This window comes from Marmota monax, unplaced genomic scaffold (assembly GCF_021218885.2).
Source record: "Marmota monax isolate L192 unplaced genomic scaffold, Marmota_monax_Labrador192_F-V1.1 WCK01_AAM20220418_F8-fsc00007, whole genome shotgun sequence".
In the NCBI taxonomy this organism is placed as follows: domain Eukaryota; kingdom Metazoa; phylum Chordata; class Mammalia; order Rodentia; family Sciuridae; genus Marmota; species Marmota monax.
Window position 1 is genome coordinate 619,485 of NW_026692781.1, and position 24,908 is coordinate 644,392.

At 37.3% G+C, this 24,908-nt stretch overlaps 1 protein-coding gene across 5 annotated transcripts in view; it reads right to left on the reverse strand.

The window, feature by feature from the left end:
* Positions 1 to 24,908, reverse strand: part of Scn3a (sodium voltage-gated channel alpha subunit 3) — a 116,312-nt gene that overhangs the window by 75,660 nt on the left and 15,744 nt on the right. For all 5 annotated transcript variants that reach the window (XM_046447580.2, XM_046447575.2, XM_046447587.2 and 2 more), the window contains exons 2-3: positions 20,593 to 20,729; positions 5,089 to 5,402 (exon numbers count right to left, since the gene is read on the reverse strand). In XM_046447580.2, coding sequence (XP_046303536.1) covers positions 5,089 to 5,352 — 264 coding nt within the window. In that variant the 5' untranslated portion in view covers positions 5,353 to 5,402; positions 20,593 to 20,729. The remainder of the gene's footprint in view (positions 1 to 5,088; positions 5,403 to 20,592; positions 20,730 to 24,908) is intronic.

Consider the following 24,908-nt stretch of genomic DNA (forward strand, 5'->3'; position numbering starts at 1 on the left):
CTGATTCTGCACATCAGCTGGGAAGGGATCAGCTTCCCAGCTAATACTGAGAAGGGACAGCTGCATTGAAAATTAGCCTGAAAACATCACTTTGAAGGGCATTCCACAGCTAAGGTTCTATGATCTGAAAGCTATAATCATCAACCTAGCATCTAAACTATACTGCCCGGTGATTGCCAAATAAGTCAGTCTTGGATCATCTTTTCTTTTCTCCTTTAAGAGTCATCTCAGCTTCAGCCAATTCAATCCACTCTTCAGTCCTACTCACAACCTGTCAAACTCTCCCTCTGACTCTGAAAATGAGTGTCACAGAATCTTAGAGAAAGGTGGAACCCTAGAGGTCATTTAATGAAAACTCCCTGCCATTTCAGGAAGACATCTCCAGGACAGATTTGACAGTAATGTCCCACTTAAATTGACCCACTATTATATCAGTGGCTCTTTAAAAATCTTGCATGCCAAAATGTGCTGGAGAGAATTTTAAATTGCTGAAATTTAAGTCTCACCTCAGATCAATTGAATCAAAAATTTTGGAGAATGGGCACAGATGTGGGTATTTTGGATGCTTTCCTTGAGTGATTCTGTGATTCTAACGTGCACATGGGGTTGATAAATCCTGCTCTCTGGGCATGTCCTCAGCTGTCAAATTACCTCCTTCCTCATATCTTTCCCAACAAATCACACTGTTTCTGACCACTCCTTAATTGCTTCCTTTACCACTAAGTCTTAGTATATAAATTTGCATTCTTTTGCATGTTGCAAGTAACCAGAATTCAAGCAGCAATTTCCCTGTAGCCTTCATTCTAGGGAGGACTAGGTTAGATGTAGTTGTATACCACTGAGCACAAAGAGTCTGTAATCGACTTTTCCATTTCTCCCTGCAGTATTTAATAGCATAGTTTTAAACTAAACACTTGTTTTAATTGAATATGGGTTTACTTTAAGATGCTATTCACCTTTATGACATCTGTTCTCTGTATTGATTTACTTGATAATATGTTTTTACCCTTTAACTATGAGCTATATCCCATATATTCATGTTCACTGACGACAAGCTCTGTTTGAATAGGTAGGCAGAAATATTTATATTGTGGGCATAAGGAGCAGGGAAAACATGTTCTCTGTTCTTCGCCCTTTTCTGTTAAATACCTTGGAGCCAACCATTACTTAACTAACCAATTTTAATAAACTTCCATAAATTCTATGAAGATGGCTAGTAAACTAACCTTTACTAGCAAGATTACAACTAGGATTATCTGCAGGGTCAGTGGACTTTGGGAAGACTTCCCTTGAAGTGCAGAAGGATTGTCTTGATTTCACAGGATTAGATCATTAAATCTTGCAGTTAAACAATCAAGATCAATTTAGGCATTCAATGACAGCAATAACATGTAAAAGTTCACTATACTTTAAGGTGCATTAATTCATGCTTTTCAAACAATTTCCATGAAAAGGAAATTTTTACTTGCAACATTAGAGAAGGACTTTGTTTTGAAATATTGCCAAAAACAGAGTGAGCAGGAATTAAATGTCCTTTAAAAAATGGAACCCTCTGCTACTCCTGCAGGATTAGCCTGTGTAGTACTAGTGGAATTAGGCTAACATGCCAAGAGCATCTTTATTAAATTTATGTTCTGGAACAGGGCAGACCTTAAGAACATAATCCCAGTTCATTTCTGGAGAACAAAACCCAACATAAAACCTTCAGTTATGAAAAATTAGAAATAAAATATCAATGTCCTAGATAATGTAGGAATTACAAGAAAAACATTTGAAAATTAGCGCTCTGATATTATTAAACTATGTACACAAACTGGAAATTACCTGAGGCAATAACAGATGATAGGGTGGATTAGTGCCAACTTTAGAGTCAGGTTTTCAAATAGTGATAAATAATGGTGTGCCTATAGAAAAAAATAGTTCCCGTTGCTACTACATTGTAAGTACCATATTTGGAACTATATTACAGTTGTTGTTTTCTACTCTGGAGTACTATTTGCTTCTTAGGCAAATGTACAGCTTGTAAATTCACTAAAATTTTTGCTACTTTGAAGCAAAAGTAAGCTTTACATCTCAATCAGTAGGACCACATCAATCATAGAGTTTTAAAAACATAATACAACCAATTTTTTCCACAAACCTTTTACTATATTAATAAATACTCTATATAGTTAGTGGTTTAGAGCTCTGACTCTAGAGCTCGACTGTCTAAATTTGAATCCTGTATCCAACACTTATGGACTATGACCCTGGTAAGCTAATTTACCTTTTTTGGGCTTTACTTCCCTGTCTGTAAACTAAGGCTAACAACAGTAACCACTTCAATGGTGCACAGAATATTAAATGAGCTAAAGCACTCAAGTAATATTCAACACAGTATAAGCACAGCAAATATTAGCTATTATTATCGTTGTCACTATCTCCACACTATCACCATGGTCAAGTTACATACCATGAAAATGTACTGTGACGCCATCCATCCATATGTGGTACCAAACTATATCACTTATTAATGGCAGCAAACAGTCGCATTATGCTTTATGCTATTAAAATGCTCTTTGCTTGAATTATTCCATACAATTAAAATAGCTCCACGCCATGATCATAAATTCTAGACTTTCTTCTGTTAGTTTCTTTCCATTATCTCCTTCTATGCATCATTGTCTCTTTCTGTAGTATCACCTCAATCTCCACCTTTACCAGTACTTCATGTATAACAGGAGTGATGCCAACAGTAAAGAGCCTGACTAGAGATCTCCTAGGAAGGGTCACAGCAAAACTAGGAATAAATCATGACCCAAGTCTAGTTCTCAGCTCTGGAGGTAATAATAACTGGTTTTGTCAGCATAAAGAGAGCAATTCTGTTTTCTAGTGGCAGACTCATATTAACCAAACTTGAAAGCCTGACACATAAAATCAGATGCCAATCTATTTACAGTGAGATATATTACTTTCACATGGACTAAAATAATTACAATGGCATAACCAGAACATTCTTTCCTTTCAGCAGATGTATGGGAAAACCAATTATAAACAGAAGTTTCTTGCTGAGTTTTGAGTTAAAACCAGCTTATTTAATCAAATGATGCAGAATGTTTTATGTCATCTATTAGGCTAGCCCAGGGTAGCCCCTGCACAATGAGCTGGCCCTGCCCTTCGGTGCTACTGAGAAGGCCTGTCTCCCTTGGATGATGGTTACCCTATTATTCTCCTTTCCCCTACCCGCCGCTCCCCATGATCCCACCAAGCTGAGCATTTTCCTCTTCTTAAGTAGAAAATATTTTTAACTATGTCAGAGTGAAAAATGTCCCTGTCTCTTGAGGATATCTTTTCAAATACTTTAGATCAATAGTTCTCAGAGGAGAAATTTTTTTTTTCAGTTTCTTGGGAGGTGTCTCATTGTCATCACCATTTGTAATAATACAGTAACATAATTTCAGAACTTTGTTTATCAACTCTGCAGTACAGTACTGAAAAAATATTTTAGGTGTGTATGATTATGTAATTAATGCCACCTTTTGTGAAACTAGTTTAAAAAGGGGGAAAAAAAGAACCTGCTTAATTCTTTTCACTTGTTTTTATGATCTTAAATAAAACATTTGAAGGCTTGCTATTCAAAGTGTGATTCAAGTCCTGGCAGGATAGGTATCATATCACCTGATGGTTTATAAAGAAAGGGAGAATCTCTGGCTCCACCCCAGCTTGTGGCATCAGAATCTGCATATTAATAAGATTTAGTGGTGACCTATGTGTTCAGGCAAGTTTGAGAAGTACTCTTTTAAAGCAAGAGGCTAGTCTGCATCTGAATGATTAACTGTCACTTCCTTTAGCCAGCATTTATTTTGTAACTATAAATTGAATATTGTTTAAAGAATACAATTTCTCAACCACTGCTTTTTAAAGGGTCTGCTTTGACTAAAATAGGTATTCAACATCTTCCTTAACCCATAAGTCACCAGCTCATAGTGATATTAATTTACCCTGAGTTTCTATATTGAAATATTTTTATGCATGTGAAGATAACATATAAATTGTGGTTATAAAATGCAAAATACCCAGTTAGAAATCATAGCATCTCCATTTGTTCTTTTAATATTTCCTATAAAATATCACCAAGCTTGTTTAACTACAGAAACTAATTCTTACAGAACATTTAACATTCAGAGGTCACAGTCATAATGGTTACTTTTTTTTTTTTTTTTTGGTATCAGGGGTTGAACTCAGGGCATTCAATCACTGAACCACATTCCCAGCCCTATTTTGTATTTTATTTAGAGACAGGATCACACTGAGTTGCTTAGCGCCTCCCTGTTGCTGAGGCTGGCTTTGAACTCAAGATCCTCCTGCCTCAGCCTCCTGAGCTGCTGAGATTACAGAATGTGCCACCACACCCGGCATAATTGTTGTTCTAAGTCATGCATATATGAAGAAAACTTGAACGTTTTATTTGTTTGAGTTTGGGGATTTTATTTTACTTTTAATCTTGACACCTCCCCCCCAATAATGTTTTAAGCATATTTAGATATTCCAAATACAGCATAAGAATCTTGGTATGGTTAAGATTAGCTCTTAATCCTATTCCAGGTTAGTGGACGGAAAACAAAAATATATGTCCTGGTGAATCTGCATCTCCATATGTTATCTGCCTATAGAAGAGTGTTAAGTAGATGATTATTTACTGTCCACTAGAAACTTCAAGCCAAATAAGAACTAAAAAGCACAACATAGACCCATAGTTAGTTTTCTTTTCTTTTGCACAGCTGTTTGGTTGTCTATTGTGTGCTTAATTATGTTAGCAATAGCAGATATTTAGCTTTGTTGGTGTCGATTTTAAGTTTTATTATTTATTTCAATTATTGAGAATTGTAGAAATTGTTATCTATTCCTATTTCCTCAGTGTGTAATCAATTCCTTATTTCTTATAAATGTTTCTGTTTATATTACTGTGTATAGATGTAAGTGGCAGTAAAGAGTTTTAAAGGAGAAAAATTTTAAAGGAGAAAAATCATGGGTGTCATATGTATATAAGTCCCAGAAAAGGATATCAATGCTAAATGCTTAAAGACACGTTACAAAATCAACACTCACTTTCTTGTTGATATAGTAGGGGTCCAGGTCCTCCAGGGGCTCTGACACCATCTCTGGAGGAATGTCTCCGTAAATAAATGGAAGGTTCTTTCCAGCTTCCAAGTCACTGTTTGGCTTTGGTTTGTTCTCATCATCATTGTCTTGTTCTTTCTTGGGCTTCTTGGCTTTCTCTTCTGCGGCACGTTTTTCGATAGCAGCAAGAGATTCTCTAGTGAAAAGGCGGAAGCTTTCAGGTCCCGGGGGTACCAGCAGTGCCTGTGCCATCTTTTCATCCTGCACATTTAATTACGTTTAGCTTCTTGCATAAGAATTGCCTACAGTAAATGAAAAAAAAAATGCGTGAAAGTTAGGAGAGAAAGTGACAAAGAGGGAACAAGAAAATCAACCAGAATGTCATTTTATTTTATTTTATTTTTTTTTTTTTAATTTTTTATTGTTGGCTGTTCAAAACATTACATAGTTCATGATATATCATATTTCACAATTTGATTCAAGTGGGTTATGAGCTCCCATTTTTACCCCATATACAGATTGCAGAATCACATCAGTTACACATCCATTGATTTACATATTGCCATACTAGTGTCTGTTGTGTTCTGCTGCCTTTCCTATCCTCTACTATCCCCCCTCCCCTCCCCTCCCCTCCCCTCCCCTCTTCTCTCTCTGCTCCCTCTACTGACATTCGTTTGTCCCCCTTATATTATTTTTCCCCTTCCCCTCACTTCCTCTTGTATGTACTTTTGTATAACTCTGAGGGTCTCCTTCCATTTCCATGCATTTTCCCTTCTCTCTCCCTTTCCCTCCCACCTCTCATCCCTGTTTAATGTTAATCTTCTTCTCATGCTCTTCGACCCTACTCTGTTCTTAGTTACTCTCCTTATATCAAAGAAGACATTTGGCATTTGTTTTTTAGGGATTGGCTAGCTTCACTTAGCATAATCTGCTCTAATGCCATCCATTTCCCTGTAAATTCTATGATTTTGTCATTTTTTAATGCAGAGTAATACTCCATTGTGTATAAATGCCACATTTTTTTTATCCATTCATCCATTGAAGGGCATCTAGGTTGGTTCCACAATCTAGCTATTGTGAATTGTGCTGCTATGAACATCGATGTAGCAGTGTCCCTGTAGCATGCTCTTTTTAGGTCTTTAGGGAATAGACCGAGAAGGGGAATAGCTGGGTCAAATGGTGGTTCCATTCCCAGCTTTCCAAGAAATCTCCATACTGCTTTCCAAATTGGCTGCACCAATTTGCAGTCCCACCAGCAATGTACAAGTGTACCCTTTTCCCCACATCCTCGCCAGCACTTGTTGTTGTTTGACTTCATAATGGCTGCCAATCTAACTGGAGTGAGATGGTATCTTAGGGTGGTTTTGATTTGCATTTCTCTGACTGCTAGAGATGGTGAGCATTTTTTCATGTACTTGTTGATTGATTGTATGTCCTCCTCTGAGAAGTGTCTGTTCAGGTCCTTGGCCCATTTGTTGATAGGGTTGTTTGTTCTCTTATTGTCTAATTTTTTGAGTTCTTTGTATACTCTGGATATTAGGGCTCTAGCTGAAGTGTGAGGAGTTAAGATTTGTTCCCAGGATGTAGGCTCGCTATTTACCTCTCTTATTGTATCTTTTGCTGAGAAAAAACTTTTTAGTTTGAGTAAGTCCCATTTGTTGATTCTAGTTATTAACTTTTGTGCTATGGGTGTCCTATTGAGGAATTTGGAGCCCGACCCCACAGTATGTAGATCGTAGCCAACTTTTTCTTCTATCAGACGGCGTGTCTCTGATTTGATATCAAGCTCCTTGATCCATTTTGAATTCACTTTTGTGCATGGCGAGAGAAAGGGATTCAGTTTCATTTTGTTGCATATGGATTTCCAGTTTTCCCAGCACCATTTGTTGAAGATGCTATCCTTCCTCCATTGCATGCTTTTAGCCCCTTTATCAAATATAAGATAGTTGTAGTTTTGTGGATTGGTTTCTGTGTCCTCTATTCTGTACCATTGGTCCACCCGCCTGTTTTGGTACCAGTACCATGCTGTTTTTGTTACTATTGCTCTGTAGTATAGTTTGAAGTCTGGTATCGCTATACCGCCTGATTCACACTTCCTGCTTAGCATTGTTTTTGCTATTCTGGGTCTTTTGTTTTTCCATATGAATTTCATGATTGCTTTCTCTATTTCTACAAGAAATGCCGTTGGGATTTTGATTGGCATTGCATTAAACCTATAGAGAACTTTTGGTAATATCGCCATTTTGATGATGTTAGTTCTGCCTATCCATGAACAGGGTATATTTTTCCATCTTCTAAGATCTTCTTCTATTTCTCTCTTTAGGGTTCAGTAGTTTTCATTGTATAAGTCTTTCACCTCTTTTGTTAGGTTGATTCCCAAGTATTTTATTTTTTTTTGAAGATATTGTGAATGGAGTGGTTGTCCTCATTTCCATTTCAGAGGATTTGTCGCTGATATACAGGAATGCCTTTGATTTATGCGTGTTGATTTTATATCCTGCCACTTTGCTGAATTCATTTATTAGCTCTAATAGTTTCTTTGTAGAGCCTTTTGGGTCTGCTAGGTATAGAATCATGTCATCTGCAAATAGTGATAATTTAAGTTCTTCTTTTCCTATTTTGATGCCTTTAATTTCTTTCGTCTGTCTAATTGCTCTGGCCAGTGTTTCGAGAACTATGTTGAACAGAAGTGGTGAGAGAGGGCATCCCTGTCTTGTTCCAGATTTTAGAGGGAATGCCTTCAATTTTTCTCCATTCAGAATGATGCTAGCCTGAGGCTTAGCATAGATTGCTTTTACAATATTGAGGTATGTTCCTGTTATCCCTAGTTTTTCTAGAGTTTTGAACATAAAGGGATGCTGTACTTTGTCGAATGCTTTTTCCGCATCTATCGAGATGATCATATGGTTCTTATTTTTAAGTCTATTGATGTGGTGAATAACATTTATTGATTTCCGTATATTGAACCAGCCTTGCATCCCAGGGATGAATCCTACTTGATCATGGTGCACAATTTTTTTGATAATTTTTTGTATCCGAGTGGCCAGAATTTTATTGAGGATTTTTGCATCTAGGTTCATTAGAGATATTGGTCTGTAGTTTTCTTTCTTTGAAGTGTCTTTGTCTGGTTTAGGTATCAGGGTGATGTTGGCCTCGTAGAATGAATTTGGAAGTTCTCCCTCTTTTTCTATTTCCCGAAGTAGCTTGAAAAGTATTGGTATTAGTTCCTCTTTAAAGGTTTTGTAAAACTCTGCTGTATACCCATCCGTTCCTGGGCTTTTCTTAGTTGGTAGTCTTTTGATGGTTTCTTCTATTTCCTCAATTGATATTGGTCTGTTTAGGTTGTCTATATCCTCCTGACTCAATCTGGGCAGATCATATGACTTAAGAAATTTATCTATGCCTTCACTATCTTCTAATTTATTGGAGTATAAGGATTCAAAATAATTTTTGATTATCTTCTGTATTTCTGAAGTGTCTGTTGTGATATTGCCTCTTTCATCCCGTATGTTAGTAATTTGAGTTCTCTCTCTTCTTCTCTTCGCTAGCATGGCTAAGGGTCTGTCGATTTTGTTTATTTTTTCAAAGAACCAACTTTTAGTTTTGTCAATTTTTTCAATTGTTTCTTTTGTTTCGATTTCATTAATTTCAGCTCTGATTTTAATTATTTCTTGCCTTCTACTTCTTTTGCTGTTGTTTTGCTCTTCTTTTTCTAGGATTTTGAGATGAAGTATGAGATCATTTATTTGTTGGTTTTTTCTTTTTTTAAGGAATGAACTCCAAGCAATGAATTTTCCTCTTAGAACTGCTTTCAATGTGTCCCATAGATTCCGATATGTTGTGTCTGTGTTTTCATTAATCTCTAAGAATTTTTTAATTTCTTCCTTGATGTCTTCTATAACCCATTGATCATTCAGTAACCTATTGTTCATTCTCCAAGTGATGTATTCTTTTCTCTTCCTTCTTTTATCGTTGATTTTCAGTTCCATTCCATTATGATCAGATAGTATGCATGGTATTATCTCTACTCCTTTATATTGTCTAAGAGTTTCCCTGTGACATAATATATGATCTATTTTTGAGAAGGATCCATGTGCTGCTGAGAAAAAAGTGTAACTGCTTGATGTTGGGTGGTATATTCTATATATGTCAATTAAGTCTAGGTTATTAATTGTGTTATTGAGTTCTATAGTTTCCTTATTCAACTTTTGTTTGGAAGATCTGTCCAGTGGTGATAGGGGTGTGTTGAAGTCTCCCATGATTATTGTATGGTGGTCTATCAGACTCTTGAACTTGAGAAGAGTTTGTTTGATGAACATAGCTGCACCATTGTTTGGGGCATATATATTTATGATTGTTATGTCTTGTTGGTGTATAGTTCCCTTGAGCAGTATGTAGTGTCCCTCTTTATCCCTTTTGATTAACTTTGGCTTGAAATCTGTTTTATTTGATATGAGTATGGATACTCCTGCTTGTTTCCGAAGTCCATATGAGTGATATGATTTTTCCCAACCTTTCACCTTCAGCCTATGTATGTCTTTTCCTATCAAATGCGTCTCCTGTAGGCAGCATATTGTTGGGTCTTGTTTTGTGATCCATTCTACTAGCCTGTGTCTCTTGATTGGTGAGTTTAAGCCATTAACATTTAGGGTTATTATTGAGATATGGGTTGTTCTTCCAGCCATATTTGTTTATTTATGTTACTAAACATGGTTTGTTTTCCTCTTTGATTATTTTCCCCCCTTTAGTGCACTACCTCCCACTGTTGGTTTTCATTGTTATTTTCCATTTCCTCTTCCTGCAATGTTTTGCCAAGGATATTTTGAAGAGATGGTTTTCTAGCTGCAAATTCTTTTAACTTTTGTTTATCGTGGAAGGTTTTAATTTCATCTTCCATCCTGAAGCTTAATTTCGCTGGAAACACAATTCTTGGTTGGAACCCATTTTCTTTCAGTGTTTGAAATATGTTATTCCAGGATCTTCTAGCTTTCAGAGTCTGTGTTGAAAGATCAGCTGTTATCCTGATTGGCTTACCCCTAAATGTGATCTGCTTCCTTTCTCTTGTAGCTTTTAAAATTCTCTCCTTATTCTGTATGTTGGGCATCTTCATTATAATGTGTCTAGGTGTGGGTCTCTTATGATTTTGCACATTCGGCGTCCTGTAGGCTTCTAGGATTTGGGGTTCTGTCTCATTCATCAAGTCTGGGAAGTTTTCTCGTATTATTTCATTGAATAGATTGCTCATTCCTTTGGTTTGAAACTCTGTCCCTTCCTGTATCCCAATGACTCTTAAATTTGGTCTCTTGATGTTATCCCATATTTCTTGGATGTTCTGCTCATGGTTTCTTAACAGTCTTGCTGAACTGTCTATGTTCTTTTCAAGTTGAAATACTTTATCTTCATTGTCTGATGTTCTGTCTTCTAAGTGTTCTACTCTGCTGGTAGTATTCTCAATTGAGTTTTTAAGTTGGCTTATTGCTTCCTGCATTTCTAGGATTTCTGTTTGTTTGTTTTTTATAACCTCTATTTCCCTATATAGTTGATCTTTTGCTTCTTGGATTTGTTTATGTAATTCATTGTTGAAGTGATCTTTCATTGTCTGATTTTGCTGTCTGATGTCTTCCTTGAGACTCCAGATCATCTGAAGCATGTATATCCTGAATTCTTTATCTGACATTCCATCTGCTGCAGCTATTACCTCTTCTAACGTTGAGTTGACCTGCAATGCTTGTGGTCCTTTCTTTCCTTGTCTCTTCATACTGTTCGCGTTCCTTTCTACTTGGTGAAACTGTTGTGCTATTGAATTTTCCCCCTATATATTTATATTGGTCTTGTATAGTTGCAAAGTCTCCCTCGCAGGCGCGGGCGGCGGCTCTGTCCCTCTGCGGGCCGCTAGGCTTGTTCTGTCGGCAGTCACAGTTCTGTCTACTTTGCAGGCGCAGGCAGCGGCACTGCCCCTCTGCAGGCCTCTGGGCTGTACTGCCAGTGGGTGGCAGGTCTGCCTACCTTGCCGGCGCGGGGGGGAGGGGGCGGCTCTGCCTCTCAGCAGGCCGCTGCTCCTCTTCTGCCGGTGGGTCGCAGGCCCGCCTACCTTGCAGGAGTGATTGGAAGCTCTGCCACTCCGCGGGCCACTGGGCCTTTTCTGTCAGTGGTCACAGTTCCGCCTACCTGACAGGCGCGGGGGGTGGGGGGCGGCTCTGCCCCTCAGCAGGCCGCTGGGCCTGCTCTGTGCGTGGTCACAGTTCCCTCTACCTTGCCGGTGCAGGGGGAGGGGGCGGCTCTGCCTCTCAGCAGGTCGCTGCTCCTCTTCTGCTGGTGGGTCGCAGGCCCGCCTACCTTGCAGGAGTGATTGGAAGCTCTGTCCCGCCGCGGGCCACCCAGAATGTCATTTTAAAAGTAATTTTTAAATGACCAGAAGTCATGCTTTCAGTGTTATACTACAAATTCAAAGTCAGAAACATCATCATCTGATCTAATTTTTAATAATTCAACTTTGCAGATCTATCCAAATTCTGGTCTGAATGTTAATTAGCTTGATTTAGCCATTTTACAATGTTGCTATATTTCAAAATATTATATTGCACACAATAAATATGCAGAATTTTAGGTGCTAAGTGAAAGATAAAAAAATCTTACAAATAGCCTATTCTGAGACTATTCTGCCAAAACATATTATAGTACTTTTTTGATAAAAGAGTAATACCAGTAATACTTGTCGGTAAAATTGTTTAAAAGCCCATTCTCCCTCCCCACCAATGCACACACTGTTTTTTTCACAATTTACTAACTCTTCATATAAAAAAGTACTAGTAACAATGCAATTATTTTGATACATGTCTGACTCAAATATCAGGATAAGAAAGGAATTATTTGCCTAACCCAATAACTGCTCTGGTTGTCAGCCTCATTAACTGCTGCACCACAAAATATCTGATCAACAGTAGCAATAAGGAAGCTACTGCCTTCCCAAAATAATTTGTCCAACTTTGGTTAGTATTCTCTTGCTTTTATTAAGTCAAGTTTTTTTTTTTTTTTTTTTTTTTTTTTTTTTTTTTTTAGCTTTTTACCTGGATCTTTTTGGGGCACTGTCTGAGACAATAGAGAATATCTATTTCATTTTTCAGTTTGCTATCCTTCAACTATTCCAAGAAAATTTTAATATTCTTCCTGATTCATCCAGTTGAAGCCGCCGCTAAAAGAATGAACAATGAGGCTAGACTCCCTCTGTTCTAAACCTTGGCCCTGCCACTCTTATCAGATAGGAATCTTGGAAAACTACCTCCTCATTGCTTCAATCTTCATCTATGAAATGGGAATAATAGGAAAACTGACGACCCGGGATTGCAAGGAACAAACGAGTTAATTGATGTTGTGTCTAGAATAGTTTCTGGAGTTAATAATCACTGTATTATAATCAGTGATCATAATTGAATTATCTTCATTTTGCCAGGCATTTCTCTTCTCTCATGGCTTCAAGCATCCTCATAATTCAAACCATTCTCCTTCAAACAAGCTCTTAATGTGCTGGGACCACAACAGACCCTGGAGCTTCAGGAAGGCCCTGAGGAGTGCAGAATATAGGGGCACTTTCATACATGTCTGGCACCTGACTGAGAAAGGAAAGGAGAGAAGGCAGACAGGTGGAGGGGCCATTTAATTTCCCAGGGAAGGAAAAAAATATGTCTGCAGATAATGTGACAGGACTGTCAAAAATATAGGAAATCGGTTATATGAATGTTCAATCATAAGTAGCAGTTATTTTTTTCATTATGGCAAAACTCACATTTAAAAAATCAAGATAGGAAATAGAAAACAATGATAACAACAAAACATGATGAGCACATCGATCATCTTGTAAAAGGATCTACAAACTATGGTATCAAAATCATTGTTAAAGCCATTGTGACGTTTTTCCCATTTTAAACCATCTCCCTCCAGCTCCAACATTTGTTCTAGTCTCCATAGTACTTTGTCCCTGAGTGGCCTTCTAATTTCCAGCAGTTCACTGAATGCATATACTGAGCTTACAATGAGAAAACATGGATTCTTTAGTAATATAAAAAATATGTATGTAAATTACTATATATTTTCTGAGATTACATCTGAATTTATAAATATAAACTATATCTATTATTGCATATATTATTGAATATGTGTTGCAATGACAGAGAACATTTTTAATATTAGGTGTGTCTATATAATTTTTATGATATTATCATATTATGATATAAAGTCTGCCGAAAAGTTACTGCAATTTTCCTGTTAATTTTATAGAAGAACTCATGTTTTGCGGTTCTGTATTTTTTTATTATCGATTAGCACATGAATTAGAACATCTGAGAACAATTTATTTTACTCCAAAAAAATCAATTAATCATATTTTTGGTGTGCTTTTTAAATCTGTGGAAGACAACACAACATTGAATTAATGTCTTCACCCATCTCACGTCAATTTTGATAGTCACACTGTGGTCGACTCAACACCAGGCTGTGTACTTTCAAATGCAGGACAAGTTTGAGCATTTTCTGCAAATCTCAAAACCTAAAGATGTGCAATCCACCTGTCTCTCATCACCTGTCACAAATTGAATGCCTGTGATTCTTCCAAGTGCTAAATGAGAATGCAACAGCATGACAAATCTGACTTACAGAAATTCTCTGCAAGACGCTTGCTTCTTAGGAAAGAAGAAAGGCTGTGTTTGTATTTAAGCATTTAGTTGAATTGCTTTTGGTTTCCTTATTGACAATACACTGAAAAACATGCAGAAATTGGAATGGGAGATTTGGGTTAGCACTGAGCCTGCCGAGGACACTTTGCCTGTGTCACTGAAACTTGCAAAACCTCAGCATCATCAAAGTAGTTCATCACAAAGGTGGCAATACTCTGAGATAGAGATAAAAGGCTGACATTTCACTTAATTGGAGACTCCTTATTCCTAAAGTTTCAAAATAAAATTAGATTTAAAATATCAACCATGGAAATCTCTTAACAGATTATGATGTCTCTAAAGTGATGCGGACAAATATGCCATCATAAAATCATAAACATTTATTGTCAAAGAAATAATTCATGTATCTTCTTATTTATTTATCAAGGGATACAATAAACAGTTTGATTCTTAGTTAAATTCTGTGAAATTCTCAGAATATTGTCTCTAAATCCTGAGCAGACAGGCTACCAGACTCTCAGCTTTTCCCCTGTAAGGGGAATTGGGGCTTTTCATTGTTTGCGTAGGCTTTGACACTAAAGAACTCAGTGGGTTGAGTTTCTCATAGCTTCATCTATAGCTTTGCTGTTCAGAAATCTGTCATGGTTCTTTGGCAGTTCTGTTTTAATTTTTCTCTCTTCTTTCTTGTCCTTTGTGAGCTTATTATACAGAGCTCTTACATAACTTTATATTCACATTAGAACAGACTTTTAAAAATTAATTCATACTGACGACTTGGTATGGAATATATATTATTAATGGGTATATGTGCATTATGATTTATTAAAATACATCATATTTAATATAACAAAGTTTCTCCAGAAGTCTCTTTTCAAGAACAAAAAAAGACAAGGAAAAAAATCTGAGGATATGAATCTTTTGATTAAAAAATGAAGAGTCTGGAGGCCTGTAATATCAGCTACTCTTGAGGCTGAGGCAGAAGCATTGCAAGTTCAAAGCCAGCCTCAGCAACTTACTGAGGCCCTAAGCAACTTAGCAAGACCCTGTCTCGAAATTAAAAAAAAAAAAAAAGTAAATAGGAGCTGGGGATGTGGCTCAGTGATTAAGTACCCCTGGGTTCAATCCCTGGAACCAAAACAACTACAACAACAAATCAAAAACCCTGCGTGCATGATTGTGTGTGTGTAAGCAAATGCATCCCTTTGTTATTTAATTAAAAGATTGTGATTCAAGATATGTGCTATAGGAATCAACTATAGATTTTCAAACTTGGAAGAAACCTTGGGGGGTTGTTTATTCAAGAATATTATTGAAGGTCTGTTATCTATCTAAACTGCTTGAACCAGGCTTTGATGGTCCCTCCTTCTAAGAAGCTGACATTCCATCGGGGAGACTGATGCTTTTACAAATTATTATAATACAATTATGTACAGCTGGTTATTATCTGAAGTCATTAAAGTGTTTGATTTATTCTGCCCAAGGAAGGAAAGAAGAGTTATAGTTCAGGGAGTTACCCTGGGAAAGTAGTATCAGAGTACAACTTGCTACATGGAACTTGACCAGGGTTGTTGGTGGTAGTAGTAGGAGAAGGGATGTAGGAAGACATATCAATAGAGACACACTAAACAGAGGACTGCATGTGTGTGGACACAGACAAGAAAAGTACAGAGAACTAAAAAAAAGTTTGTTATGGGTGTACATCAATCTGCACAAAAGGAGGTGGGGTGAAATAGGGCTGGAAAGTTAGGCAGGAGAGGTCACCAAGGGTCTTTACAACATACTAGAGTAAACCATGAAAGAACAGTGACATGGTCAACTTGAAGACTGAAAATATGGCAGCAGTATGAAGGGCAGGCAGGAAGGGTGTAGTCCTTAAGCAATAGTTTTCTTTAGTTTCCATGTCCCTTAAAATTATTAATGAACAGGGAGAAAAATATATTTCCTTTCAGGTAATATTCTTCTTTGATAATACATCAAGATTCCAGAAATGGTAATTCATTAAATTTAGTTTCAATGTGGAATCTGAAACTACGTCCATAAACTTTTGATCAAGCTCGCCTTTTGAATGAGTCTTTTAATTAATTATGCATGATTCTGTACCATCATGCATGGGTCATTTGGAAATTATCAGTTCATTGGTATGCAGATCTTCCAAGTTTTGGCAAATTTCATCATATAATACCCAAGAATCACATTTGTTAATATCGCCAGTGATGTCATGAGAAAAGCCATAATGTCTTGGAAGGCTGTAAGGCTCCCAGTGGCAGGTGAAAGTTTTGCAAAATTCCAATTTCCACTTAAAAGCTCCAGTTTTAACACTGACAACAAATGCTGTCATTTGCTTTTCCCAAAGTGACAGGATTTTCCTTTGTTCATTTTTGAGAATATATGTGCCAAATAACCAAGTCTGAATAACCATCGTTTGTCAGTTATTCTTTCAAGTGAAAATGGTGTTCCATGAAAAAAATAAATAAAGTGACTTATTCAGCTCCTGACTCCAATAATCACACAAATGTTTCTGAGAGAACCAGGGTGCTTCAGCATGCTCCAGAAATACTTTATGTACTCTTCCACTTTCATCACACAGAATAATACTAAAAATGTGTACTCTTTAGGGTTGAAGTTTAACAAAATTAATATTAACTGTTTCATCAGAGATTTCACATGTGAACTGGCATTTGTTTTATTACTTAGAGTGTATAGCAATGAAGTAAACAAAAACAATTTCTCCAGTTTGAAGCCACTTCAGTAGCCATTTAACCCCCATAACTATTGCACTACCAGTACAAAAGCCCAAACTGTGAAAACAGGCAAGTGGCAGCTTAGTATTATTGTGAAAATATTTTAGATGTCACAGCCCTTTCCTCCAAAAGGCTCCAGAGGCCTCCAGTTTCAGAAAATCCACACTTTGAGGAAAGCTGCCCTAGAAAAAAGCAGTTGGTACAAAGGAGCAAAGAGGGTCTTACTATAGCTCTGCTGCTAATGGGCATGGACTTGGCATTGGACCTGGACTCAAGCCCTGGCTCTGCTACATTCTAACTGCTTTAAAATCCTTTATACTCTTTAGCTTCTCTTGCTCATAGCAATGAAAGCACATCCTCTGCAGAGTCAACAGAAAAATTCCAATGAGAAATTGCACCTATTGGCTGAACATAGCACCTGGAAGATGGTAGGCCATCAGAAAGTTAGGGAAGAAAAAAACTGAGACCAAAGAGTATATTCAAGGCAAGATCATGGAAGATAGAAAATCAGTGAGATTTTGCACTGACTTGATACAAAGAATGAAGAAGAGTTATGGAGTTAGTCTCATTTCTGGATTTTCAGCTTAAGGCACAAGTTGACATTAGTCCAATAGAGAAGTGGAGAAGGTTTGTAAGCATAATAAATTCTGTCTGGGACCTGTTTAGTTTAAGATGCCTGTGGGATATCTGGTAGGTAATTAAAAATATGTGTCTGAGATGCAGGGAAGCTGTCTGAGCTGGAGAAATGTTGATTAAGGGGTCATGGGTTGAAGCTGAATCTGGGAATCCTTTTGACATTGCCTAGGAGAAAAGTGGAAAGGTGAATAGGCAGACCTTGTGGGACTGTCAAGCTTTAAAGAGAGGAAGCAGAGAATATTAGACAATGAAGTCAGTATGATTACCTGGACCCCAAAAGAGGAATTTCCAGGATGCTAATTAAAAGGCATATATTGGATTTGACAATTAGTCACTCTTTGCTTTTAAAATAAATGAAGAACAGGCCCAAAGAAGCTAAGTAATTTTCACTGAAACATCTACTGATAAACATAAATTGTTGCTTTGAGGCAAAACATTTTTCTATACCTTCTGTGCTTCATTGACTTCCTATTATAGTTTATATATTTGTCTTAAATATTGCTATGTATGATTTGATTTTGAAGATCTAAGCTATATGTAAATAATTACAGAAAAATAGATTTATACAGATCTATTTGGTTTCCCCAGCTTACATATCAGTGTGCTATAATACTATCATAAACTTATGAAAGTATATAAAACTGACCAATACAATGAGTACAAGTGCTAATATTTGCTAATAAATCAGAATCTGAGAAAAGTCGCATAGCAAATATTTGGGATATGCTATGACACTATCAAACCCAAACTCCTTTTCTTGCCATTAGTTATATGGTCCATGGATTGTTATCTTGACTAATTTTCAAGAATAGCAGAAAAATTTGCAAATTTTATTGGTCTATATCCTGTTAAAAATCTTTCCCTTTCCCTCCGAAAGACTTTTTTATGGTTATATTGCAGACAAAATTGATTAGTTCTGGTCTGTTCCCATGGAAACGAAATTATGTTGGAAAGCTGTGAATTTGTCATCTTCAAGGTTGGAAAGGTGCTCTATGTCACACAATGTGAGCTATCAGAAAAAAAATTCAAGATGTGTTTTCATGTCCTTATGATGGCAGAGTGAGTTATTAGAAAAAAATGTAGTTTACTGTCAAAGGAAAGATGCTGTTTTTCTTGGTATCAACAAAACAAGCTATCATTGGAAGTGAATAATCTAAAAGATAAGATGGACCAATTAACTATCCTTTATTAAAGAACACTATTTTTTTCTAATAGAATTTTCATTTAGGACCAATTGTTGTCTGACATTTATCATATATTCTCAGAGAGTGTATGTGACCAATAGCATCATATTTGACTGAAAACATACATACAGCCTTCAGCACACTGCAATGACAACCATTGAACCTACTACAAGGCATATTATATACTACTTTATGTATTTCAAGAGTTCTAAAATTATATCTGGCTGGTGTACCTTTCCTAACCAGATGACTTTAAAGATTAAATAATAATAATCAACAAAATTCTGTTAAATGATTACTATGTCTCCCATACTCCCATGTAATTTATGCATATTAGCTCATTTAATCACCAGTACCCATCTCATGAGATTAATACAGTTATTATTCCTATTTTACAAATAAAGAAGCAGGAGCAGATAGGTTAAATAACTTGTCCAAGTTACAAAATTAATAAACTGAGGTAGCAGGATTTAAACCTGAATGGTATAGGAAACAAAAAAAAGCCCGAGTTTCTAAACCTAGAAAATAAGAAGATTCTGTGGTAGTGTTTGCTGAGATGGAATTAGGATAAGCCAGTTATCTTACTGGGAGGTTATGTATAGAGCCCTGTGTGAGGAATGGAGTGTCTAAGCTAAAAAGCATAGTGGATAGCCCTTACCTTCATTTTAATGTAGGAGACGAAGCAAACCAGAATGAATTAATTGCAAACATAAAACCCACACCTGATAGATGTATTTTCACATGTATGTTAAGCACTTTGGAGTTATTTTAAGGTAAACTAAAAGACTAGGCTGGCTGTTCTGTATCACACATGTCTTGCTCTCAGTGTGTTGACAGAAATTCATCATTATTATTAGTCTGAATAAACACATCAATAAAGCAACTCTTTAGTAAAAATATCACTATGTAATGGCCAAATAAAGATGAAATCTTGACTTTCTTTTATATTGTTCCCTCCATACCAGCTGAATACATGATTATCAAAACATACATATTTATTAATTTGATAAGAAAGTTTATTTCTGTCTTCCTGTTTATTTCTGTCACACCTCTAAAAAATTAGTAGAATAAGAAAACACAAGCTCATTTCGGTATTCAGAACAATTTTCTGGAAGTGAGAAGTAGATTTTGGAGGTTGATATTTTTTATGACTTTGTCCTCAACAGACAACTATAAACTTGAGGAGACAACAATTAATTAATGACAAGAACTAAGCCAACATTGTAATAGACAAATCAACATTGCTAGCATTGGCTGTTGAAGTTTTCTACTGAATGTTTGCAAACTGAAATAGCTAATATGTTTGTGTCCCCCACATCCATTCCACTCCGTATACTTCCTTCCAGTGATCAGAGCTTAAGGAATAGTCATGTGACCCAAGGCAGGGTGTGTATATGGGGGGGGGGGGGCGGTCTGTCAAGTGGATTTCTGTGAAAGATTTCCTTGCTCCTTAGAAAGTGAGAGAGAAGGAGACAGCATCCTTTGTCCTCTGGACCTTTTTGCATCAGGGTATAATAAATGGCACTACATCAGCCAATTGAGGTTCAACCAGACGGATGCCATTCTGAGGGCAAAGCTGACACACCGAGTGTGGCAGATCTCAGCGACAGATTTACCCCTGGGCCCTTGATGGATCACTCAGCTCTTGGACCCAAACAACCTCTGCACTGCTTGTTATGTTCAATAAACATCCTTCTTGACTAAGATACTTTCAGAAAGCTTTTCTAGTTAGCAGCGGCTGATACACCAAATAAACAAGTACTTTTTGGTCAGTTCAAAAATTTGGCTAGCCCAGAAGCCAGCTCACAACCAAATACTAACCACACACTGGGATATCCTTTACCCAGTAGAAGCAGGTGAGCTATGGATCCAATTACCAAATAAATATAATAAAATTCAAAGTAAACACAATCCCAGGTAATTCACTAAATACACAACATGAATGTCCCTCTTAAAAGAAATAAAAAGCTGGGTTAATCTCTTTCTTGCATCAATAGCCTTTGGCATGGTTCCATTCCCTGAGGTCATATCTGCCACTCTTTATCTATTTGTTTGCCTGTTTGGAGGAACAAACTGAGGAGGGGCGGGGAGGAATCTCACTTCTACTTTCTTTTTTGTCCTGGTACAGCTGTCCTTGTTGGCTAACAGAAATTTCAATTTACTCTCCACAAACACAAATTTATGGCCAAGTAGCAGTTTATGTACCTCTGATAGTCCCAGTACCGTTTTTCAGGAAAGCTCCAGGCCTTCTCTGGGAATTACCTCATTTGTTCTGCAGTATCCCTAGAAGAGATTTTGTGTTTTTCTTCCAGCAAGCCACTCTGCCATGAATCCTTGACAGATATCTCATCGCTGACCAACTCTGATGTGGTTCGGTTTCAGCTCTCTTGCTCCATGATCTGTGTAAAAAGAGACTCTAGTTAGGTTAGCCCAGCATCTTGGCCATTTAGAATGCAGAGGGCACTCTGACTGTGAATCCTTTGTTTACTTATAGCCACTGAGCAATAAAACACAGCTAACGCAAAGCAGGATATTTGACCCTCCAAGGAAGTGTGCCTGGCATGTTCCAGGATGCATGGAGCCAGGAGCCACAGACACTGGCTGCTTTGATGCACTTACCCTGTCTAAAAATGTGCTAGCATTCTGTGTTACCAGCACCCTAGGCCAGGGGGGGTCCCAACAAAGCAGAACTAGCCACCTGTCCCAAAAACCAAGCAGAAAGGTGACGGTAAGAATCGGGAAAGGAAACTTAATCAACATGACTGTATTGGGAAAGCAAAGCAAGATATAGTACCTCAGCCCTGTCTGTGGTTGCTGAGGAGAGCTATAGGGTTAAACAGAGGAAGCACTAGGGCTGAAGAGGAATGCACAATCTGTCCTGGTGAAATTGTGGTCTGGTTGATCATTTTCTATTCTGGTTCTGGTTCTATTCTGGTTCAGAGAAGTCCCTACCATTTGAGGGGGAAATCTCCATTTGCTAGTCAGGATGTTTATGCATTAGACCTATGATTCTGGAAGGGGGCAATTCAGTTCCCAGGAGATGATTGCTCCTGCTTAACGGGCAGTCTTGCCATGGGCAGACTCAGCTGAGTAGGGCAATGACTGGAGCCTGAAACACGATGCTGCAAATCTCGCCTCAGTCTTGGGGCAGAATGGGATATGATAGGTAGATTTAGGGTGAATAAAACATGTACTACTAGATTTTAGATGAACGCTTTTCAAATGATTAACATGACTATGTGCATAGCCGAGCAAGGACCTGATCCAAAATGAAGGCAGAGATGCCAAGCTCTATCCTGCTTTTCATTACCCATCTGCAGGCCTAAATGAAGAGTTGTTGCTTTTTGCAAAAGCAGTTTCTCTAAGTCCCTATCACATTGGGGTATCTTTCTGTTTGTACTTCCTTCTCTTCTTGCTGGTCCTTTCTTCTTCCCCTTTGGTTCTTTTCCTCAAATACCTCAAAGACCAAAGAGGCAGAGTAGGGGAACATATGCTCCACTTCAGTGCCATGGGTCAATATTCTAGTTCCTTTTCCTCTCCACCTAAAACCCAATTCTATTAGCTCATGAAGATAAGACAAACAAACTTCATTGCTCCTAAAATTTTAGCATTCTAAAAAAACAGCATGCTAAGTGAAATCAAATTATTATTTTGAATATAACAACTGATATCAGTCTCCTCTCCATTTTAGTCATTATTGATGGCTTAGCACAGATAAGCCAAGAACGATTATTTCAAAAGACAAAATATGTGATTCAAGATCACAATTGATATTTAAAATAATATTTACTACAATTCACTTACACCATGCTCATAAATTTAATTGGTCATGAATTCTCACCAACAAATCTCTCTTGACCACTTATTATGATAAAAAAAGAACTGTTTAAATTTCATATTTTAAAGTGTATTAAAATCTCTGTCTCCAGAGGAACTCTCCCTCTAAGTCACCAATCTTTTCTCTATTCTATCACCAAAGACAGAATATTATTAACACCTGTCAGTGTCTTGCAGCAACTTAGAGTCACTTTATCACAGTGTGAAAGTGACATCATAACTTGGCATCTGCCTCTCCCCCCGACCTCTCTCACTTTGTGGTAACACAGGCATGAGCCTGCCATCCACTAGCTGTATGATGTTGAACATGTTTCTTAATCAGTCCAATCTCTTGTTCCACATATGTTAGTGGGAATTATATCTAGCAAAATAGGATACTTAGCATTAAATGATGTTTTAAATTAATACATATGTGCACATATATACACATGTTTATATGAATTTAGTTATATCATTATGTTAGGGGATAGACAGATGTGAATGGTCAGAACATGAGGTGAAGAGAATAATTCTTCACCTCACTGGGCCTACTGGGCTGACCCCCACAGGCTTTCTTTTCTAAGAAGCAATTTACCTGAAGCCCTGCCTGGCCTAAATGGATAAGATGTGTCACATTCCTCAGCAAACTACCTGTTAACTGCAGGAGAAATGCAGGCCCAAAAGAATGTTGATAAAAGGATCCCAAGTTACTTGAAGGAGGAGACTTTTGTGACCAGATCCTGGTACTCTTGGAGATAAGGATATTTCTTCCTAACCATAAAATCTGTAGGAATCTATGACTAGGTATCTAATTAGAATCTGTTAGCATGGGTCAATGTGACCTAGACTTGAAAGTCTGATGTCACTCTGCTATCAGTCAACAGTCAAAAGGTGGACCTAGGTGGGACTCTCTGGAAACTTCTCTGAGATCCCCAATAAAACTGGAGTGTAGGAAAGGCATATTGTCCCTCTCCTCTCTGAGAAGATCCACTCTCTCCCTTGAGAATGTCCCCTTTCCCTTTTTCCTACCCCTTCAATAAACTCATGCCTATTATTTTGAGGGATATGTCTGAAATATTTCTGACTTAGTCGTAAGAATCAGGGTTTGAAGAGGAGTCTTTCATGCTGCCTCAGTTTCTCAGAAGGCCCTAGTTCTAAAACAATAACTGGCATAAAATAGGTTTTCCATAAAAGCTGGAGGTTTTGATGGCATTATTAGAAGTAACAATAGTATATCACACTTATTATTTTTCTCTAGAATGACAATAATTCTAGTAATTTTACACATCTATAATAGATTTCATTGAAATGTTTGGTTCCCAGCCCATGGAATCTTCAGAAAGTGGAGGGTAGTGGAAAGCTAGGTCATGGGGTTGTATCCTTGAAAGTAATATGGTTAGTTTGTCTTTGAGATTAGAATTTCAGTATTTTAGTAATTTAGGGCAAGTTCTTCATTCCACAATTGAGGAAGTGGTAACTCCACAGCATAACCAACGCTTTACTCTAAAAATATTGACTCATACCACTCTTCCTCTTCCTCTCTTCTTTTCCTTTCCACTGTGAGGCGAACAAGCCTCTGTCTTGCACTCTCATCATGATGTACTGTATCACCACAGGCCCAAAAGAAGTGTCCATGGACTGAAGCTTTTGAAACCATGAGCCAAAAATAAACCCTTCCTTTTTATACGTTGCTTTTCTCAGGTATTTCGTCAAAGTGATGGAAAGGTAACACACCATCAGATAGACCCATGAATCAGAGATTGAGTATTGCATTTTTAAATAAATTTATATCCATTTACTAAGTGTTAGTACCCTCTATTTCACAGCTACAAGCTTGATAAACATTACTTCCCTAGATTTCATAGAACATAAGTAACTAGATTTTAAATACTTTGGCCTCCTGCCTGACATGTAGTGAGAATGACATTAAATAACCAAAACATCATGTTGAATATATTTTCTTAAATATTTTAGAGGTTTTCACTGGGGATACAAAGGGGGATGAGGTAGGAAGTTCTGGTTATCCAAAAGGGAATAAGAAACTGAGTAGGAGCAAGACAACAGACATTGAAAATGCATTCCAGAAGGTTCTGAATTGCTTGAGAAATTACATTTTTCTCCCCATTTTTAAGAATATCACTGATTTACACACTAGAAAAAAATATATCTTATGGCTTGGGCTTGAAATGGGAGAGAGTGTTTGCCATCCCGAGTGCCCACTGGAAAGAACAGTCATTTCTACATACAGCTTCACACTCTTGCTGAGGCCTCATGCTCCAAGCTTCATTATATCTTAATAAGATTTCTATCTCACTCTTCTTTAAAAGCAGGCCATGGCTTACATATTAATTATAGCATAAAATGAGGCTCGTTAAAGCAGTTCAGAACTTCGGCATCCGAATTACTTGAGCTACTTGTTAAAGATTCAGATTTCTAAAGGGAAGTCCAGGGTAAGACCCTAGGATCTGCATTTTTAACTAGCTTCCCAAATGAATTCAGTGTACATGGTACATGGACAACAATTTAAGAAAGAAAGCTATGGAGGGAAAGAGTAAAGCTTACTAGAAATATTGTATAAGGACATGACATTATCGAGGCTGGAATTAACCTCTAGTGTATCCAGTAGCTAGGAGAACATAGAAGCACACTGGGTCACAAAGATTATTTTATTTGAGGAAAAAAACTAAACAAAAACAATTCTATCAGTCGTATGTGAAAAAATAAGCTTATTCCAAGAACTAAACTGAAAAGAAGTTTGCTTA